Genomic DNA, 6,803 nt, shown 5'->3' with positions numbered 1-6,803 from the left:
AAAAACAATTAAAAAACAGGATAACAGTCTAAGGAAGCTGTGGGAATACATGAAATATAACAATATTTGCATCATAGGAGTGCCACAAGAGGTTGAAAGTAAGTAATGGTTAGAGAACCTGTTTGAAGTAGTAATGGCAGAAAACTTCCCTAACCTGGTGAAGGAAAAAGTCACACAAGTTCAGGAGGCACAGAGAGTCCCAAGCAAGAAGAACCCAAAGGGGCCCACACCCGGACACATCATAATTAAAATGCCAAGAATTCAAGACAAAGAGAGAATCTTAAAGGCAGCAAGAGAAAAGCAATCTGTCACCTACAAAGGAGCTCCCAAAGAAGGCTGTCAGCTGACTTCTCATCAGAAACTCTACAGGCCAGAAGGGAATTGCATGAAGTATTCAGGGAAATGCAGAACAAGGATCTGAAACCAAGACTTCTCTATCCAGCCAGGCTATCATTCAAAATAGATGGTGAAATAAAAAGCTTCCCAGACAAAAAAAGGCTAAAGGAGTTCATCACTACCAAACAAGCCTTGCAGGATGTTAAAGGGACTGCTGTAATTAGAATCAGAAATAGGAGTATTGCAAAAAATGTTAAAGGGACTGCTGTAAGAAGAAGAAATAGAGAAACATAGGCATAAAGAATTAAAATGGCAATAAATAAGGACCTATCAATAATAACCTTAAGGACTTTAAGGAAGAGATCAACAGCAATACAGTCATAGTCGTGGACTTTAACACCTCACTGATTTCACTTGATAGATCTTCCAGACAGAAAGTCAACACAGAAACAGTGACTAAATGGCACACTAGAACATATGGCTTTAATTGATATTATTTACAGAACATTTCACTCCAAAGGTGCATAATATACATTCCTCTCAGGTGCACATGGGTCATGCTCAAACCACATGTTAGAACACAAAACAAGTCTCTACAAGTTCAAGAAGACTGAAATCATTATCAGGCATCTCAGACCACAAGGGCATAAAATTAGAAATCAACTACAGTAAAAACACTCAAAACCATTCAAACACATGGAGGCTAAATAACATGTTATTAAACAATGAGTGGGTTACCAATAAGATCAAGAAGAAATCAAAAACTTCCTGGAAACAAATGAAAATGAACACACAACAACCCAAAATCTATGAGACACAGCGAAAGCAGTCCTAAGAGGCAAGTTCATAGCAACGCAGGCCTACCTCAAAAAGCAAGAAAAATTTTTAGTAAATTATCTAACCCTACAACTTAAAGAATTAGAAAGCTCCCCTGTGAAGGCATCCAGACCAGGGCTTTTGTTTGCTGGGAGTTCTTTTATTACTGCTTTGATTTCATCAGTTGTTATTAGCCTATTCAGGTTTTCTGATTCTTCCTGATTCAGTTTTACATGATCTCACTCATATGTGGAATGTAATAAACGAAGTAGACTGAGGAACAAAATAGATCCAGAGACACAGAAGCATGGAACAGACTGATGAATCTCAGTGGGAAGGTGGGAATTTGGGAGTAGGTGGGGTGAGATTGATCAAATAATTTATATGCACATATGCATAACCCATGGACACAGAGAATAGTGTGGTGAAGGCCTGGGGAGGTGGTGGATTCGGGGTGGAGGGGGTCAATGGGGAAAAAAGGGGGTTATCTGTAATACTTTCAACAATAAAGATAAATGTTTTTTAAAAAAAGGAAAAGCCTTTATGTTGGCTCCTACAGCTAATCTACTCAAATTTTTTTAAGTGTTAAATATATTTTAAGTAATACAATAATAATATTTACATAAGAAAAAAAGTCCTAATATATGAACACTGACAGGATATCTGGCAATATTGAAGAATTACTATTATTTTTTTCTTCAGATATGCAACGATACTTTGGTTTTATTTTTTTTAAATTCTTAATTTAGAGGTACATATTGAAGTATTTACATAAGAAATAATATATGATGCTTAGATTTGCTTTAAATTAACAGGTGGGGTGGGGAGTCAGCAAGGTGGTAATGTGTAAAGATGAAACAAAAGTGTCCATACACTGATGGCTTTTGAAGCTGGATGATGGACATGTCAAGGGTTCATTACTATTCTTTCTGTATTTGTATGGGAAATTTTTCATTTAAAAACAGAAGGAGATAAATAAGGGAGGGAGAGGAGAAGTGAGAGAAAAGAAAAGAGGGAGAGTGCAGGCTAACTTGTTAGCTTCTGTAACAAAAATAGAATGGAACTCTACCTCCAAAAGTAGCTCCTTTTGGCTGAAATCAACTTTCATGTAGCAGCATCTCTGAACCTGGTTCTGCCTCTTGGGACCACAGAGAATAAACATCCCTCTTATATTCAATCTGAGTCTTCTCATCTTCAGGAGAAACATTCCCTGTTCCTCTCATGACATGTTTTCAAATTATTTTACAATCCCCATTTCCCTTATGCAAACTTCCATAGCAACATCAAATTTCTGGAAAATGCTAAATTATATCTCTACTATACTGTAACCAACAGTATACTGAAGGACAGGGCCTTGCATGTGCCCCTACTATGTTTTCATCTGTATCTGGTTAAGATCCTTTAAATAATCCATACTAGAACGTTACCCAGGATAGAAATCAAACTTAACCATGAGTCCTTCAAATATTTAGATGCTCTGTTAAAAGAGATTTATTGAAATAGGTAGGTCAGTTTTATTCTATAATAAAGTAGCAGTTTACATGCATTGCATGTACAATATATAGCACATTGAGGTGCTCAAACCATAAGCACAGTATATTTATGTCTACTTTAGAAAAGTTAAGAAAATATATGGTTATTTAAATGATCGAATTACTATTCCCTTATAGTTAAGGCATAATGTATACACACACACACACACACACACATATATATGGTGCCAAATCCTTGATTATGTTATGTAATCTCTCATTAAAATACTGTTCTTATAGGGACCATATAATGATGATGAACCCTTTACAAAAATACAATAATTCATTTTACAGGGTTTTAAGAGACAGATTATGACAAGCAAAAGCGGGGGAATTATATACAGTCGATTCTCGTTATTCGTGGTATTTATGTTCTGTAGAGCTACTGGGAACATTGAATTAATGAATACTGAACCATTGCTTCTACAGGAAAACAGGGCTAGATTCCTTCAAGCCTCTGGTCACAACATTTGCATTAACCAGTCAATATATAAGTTTGTTTTATGTGTGTGTTTAAAGACAACATTATTTAATATATTAACATTAAACTCATGACTAATAGCACTATAACTCATGCTGAAAGAATCTTATCTAACATGTATTTTTCTTAAGGAACATCAAAGTCTCACGTTTAGAAATACTAGGTAGCATTTCAGCATCATACTTGGGGGCCACTTTAAACAGTGAAATTAGCAACAAAAGGCATAAAATTTTGAATAACGTGGCACTAGATGGTATAAAGGACACTTGTTTACAGTATGAGATCTGAAACAAGAAGGCAGAACATCACCTTATTCCACCTCAGCGGGGAACATGTGTGTAGGACGACTCAAATTTTTCACCATTCTGTGCATTTCTATGAAAGACTGAGAAAGTGCTGTGAGTACTAATTTAGGGGTACAAATACATTTTATCAAGTAGACAAATTCAAATATGGAATTCAGGACTAATGAAAATCGACTGTATAAGATGTCCCTCTTTATAAAAAGGTTGACAGCAACCTTATATTTTACTCTGGTAATAAAAATACTCTTTAATGAAATGTTCTATGTAATTCTCTAAAAAATAATACATTAACCATTATGAATAATACTAAATAGTATATCCAAGATCATACATTGATAACAGGAATTTTTTAGATTTATTGTAGCTTTAAATAATTAGGTAGACTTATTACATATGTGAAGTTTGTAAACTTACCTGCAGCTTCTAGTAAAGCTTCCAGTCTAGCTTGTGTTTCTGGATCTACTGTCCTAAGGTCTGCACCATCAGCAGTACCTGACAAGAGCAACTTGGAAGCCGTTTCCAGCATTGGATTTTCCAAATCATCCTGATCCAAAATGAAAGACTCCACCTAGAAAACAAATACAAACAGAAAGGAAGGGAGGGATGAAAGGAGAAGGGGAAAGTGGGAAGAGAAATAAACAGAAGAAAAAGCAAGAGGAGAGAAAAATATTTTTACGTAAATAACGACGACAATAAATTCAACGCAATGCTAAATAAATTAATGGGACTATATAAGCCCACCATATAACTAAAGGAGAAAATTACATTTGTAGAAGAATTTTAAAATGTATTATTAACATGCAGCCTTTTGTAACAGAAATCATATATATTCTTTTCTATTTTAATTTGGTGGGGTGAGGGTCAGGTAGGGGGAGGTTATAAGGTTAGACTGTGAAACCTCTGACTTAAGGAGCGGATCTGAATCAGCTGTTCTTAGATTTTTTGTTCTCAGGACCCCTTTATTATACATATAAAGTACTGCACTCTCAAGGACTTCATATAAAGGTTAAGTTTATTAATATTTACCATATTAGAAATTAAAACTACAATCTCAAAAAAATCACATTCATTAACACCATCACTGATTTCATCAGGAAAGTTTTTAAGTTCTGGAAAGTTTTTGAGTCCAGGCAAATAAATTTCCAAAATTCTAATTTGTACTTGAAAACTTAACTTTATCACTGGCAAAAAATAACTGTCAATCATTTTCCTTAAAGTGACAGGCTCACTTCTATCACTTCTGAGAACTTTTGCCAAATACCCAAATTTGATCAGTGTGATGAGTCTGTCAGTTATATTTTTCTAGCAAAAATGGCATTTCATTAAAAAAGAAAAAAAAAGAGCTAATTCACCTGACACCTAAAAAAAACACAAGTGCTTTTCCTCCAAACACCATACTCTCATATGCAGCAAAAGTACTTTATATGTTTTTACACCATTTTGTCACACACAATATTAAAAGAATGTATTCAAAAGTTTAGATCTCATAAAATTAATATTTGTTGCTTCAAGGTTATTCCTAAGGTGAAATTGGCTTTTTTAAGACTGTGAGTACACGGCAGTGAAGAATACAATGATAGTAGTACAATTTAAAGAATTAGAAAATAGCAAGCTTCTAAGACACAGGGAAAAGTTTGTTTTGACATGCTTTATCATAGTGCTACTTACAAATAGGTACACTACAATATACTTTCCTGTTTTCTGATTTAAAAGGTTGATAATTATTATACATAAAACATCACTAATATGATCAGAGAAAATATATTTCAAAAACCGAAGGTACTCCTAACACTGCAATAACTAATATAAAATTACTAGCCTAGAACACATTTACATTCATGCCTAGTATCTAGATGTCAGAAATAAGCAACAACAAACAAAAAATAAAAACCTTAAGGAATGTATTCTTAATCTTCATAACATCAGAAACCCTATAGTTCGTTCCATCTCTGGAAGTCACCTGTCTTGAGAACAGGCCTAACTGCAATATTTAATCAACACGTTTAATACTAAAGGTTAAATTTAGAGGAAATAATGTGTTTCTCTCCAAATTTCCTGAACTACTGTAGTTTAACATGAAATAACATTTCAGATTTCTAATATTTCAAATACAAATAGAACACTCTGAAAATAATCTCAGTAAATACTTGAAAAATTTCCCAGTACGTTAACTTTAAACAATCAATAACAACTGTTAAGATAGACGAGAGTTAAGATGAGTTTCTAAGGAAAAAGTTGCTTCTCAATTAAATTTTCTCTGTTAAACAATATTACAATTTACAGTCCAATGGGAAAAGACAAAATAAAGAAAAACGAAATAAACATGGAAAAATAAATAGGTAAAAAAAGAGATGAAAATTTAAATATTTTAAAGGTTTAGAAAACAAAAGATCTCAAAGAGTAGTGCACTGTTAATACCAAATTTAAAAAGTGCAGATCAGAGGTATTAAAACTGTTCCAAGAAGATACAGCACGCAGAAAAAATAATACGAAAGGATTTTGGCTGAAATATTTGTATAAGGGACGAATGTGTCACTGGTAGCAAGTATAAAATTTCTATATGCTAGAACAGAGGGTTTACTGTAGGAAAAGTCAGAAAGTTAAAAGCTAAATCATAGAAGGCATTACATTTCAATCAAAACTGATTTTCAGATACAAAGTCCCCTATGCCAGGTTGTATCTTAACTAAGCTTGGTAAAAATTTACTAAGAAAAATTCATGTCAATATCTTCATGAGGGATACTAAGTACAGAAATGGTTTCTAATTGACTTAAAACTTCTCCCATAAACTCTTATATTGTTTTTTTTAAGTCCACTATTCTTACTATGTGAAAAGTGTGGTTAAAACTTAAGATAGTAAACGTAAATGACTATTAAGATCTACACGTAGACTTTTAAAGGTGTGAGGATAAAAAGAACAGGAATGAGGATCTGTTACATCCTCCCCACTCCTAGTTCAAGATTCATGGAGAAAACTAATTTCAAGGATACTGTTTGCATCTAACTACCTAAGAACCAAAACTACTGCCACTGCTTCCTGCAAGATATAAGCAAATTTCAGCCATCTCTAGATTTTTATTCCGCCTGATTTTTTCACAGATTTATCATACATGACATTACATATATTTATTGCCTATCTAACCTTCATGGAAACAGGAATTGGTTTGGTTCACTGATATATACCCAGCAACTAGAACTACGTCCATCACATTGTCAGGACTTAAATAATTCAAGAGTAATAAAAGATGGTTTAGGGATCCTTCCCTTTCAGATTATGAAAGGCTAAAGTGCATTTGGAGAAGGCATAGTTAGCTACAAAAAAAAAAATTAAGA

At 33.6% G+C, this 6,803-nt stretch overlaps 1 protein-coding gene across 1 annotated transcript in view; it reads right to left on the bottom strand.

Annotated features, from left to right (window-relative positions):
• Nucleotides 1–1,235: 1,235 nt before the first annotated feature.
• The window catches only part of ANKRD17 (ankyrin repeat domain 17), a 69,773-nt gene continuing 64,205 nt past the window's right edge, over nt 1,236–6,803 (bottom strand). Inside the window, exons 2-3 of the mRNA XM_087826464.1 lie at nt 3,885–4,038; nt 1,236–3,550 (exon numbers count right to left, since the gene is read on the bottom strand). Of these exons, the coding sequence (XP_087682590.1) occupies nt 3,486–3,550; nt 3,885–4,038 (219 nt within the window). The 3' untranslated portion in view covers nt 1,236–3,485. The remainder of the gene's footprint in view (nt 3,551–3,884; nt 4,039–6,803) is intronic.

This window comes from Miniopterus natalensis, chromosome 1, assembly GCF_054644295.1.
Source record: "Miniopterus natalensis isolate mMinNat1 chromosome 1, mMinNat1.hap1, whole genome shotgun sequence".
NCBI lineage: Eukaryota > Metazoa > Chordata > Mammalia > Chiroptera > Miniopteridae > Miniopterus > Miniopterus natalensis.
This window is presented reverse-complemented; position numbering and strand designations above follow the sequence as displayed.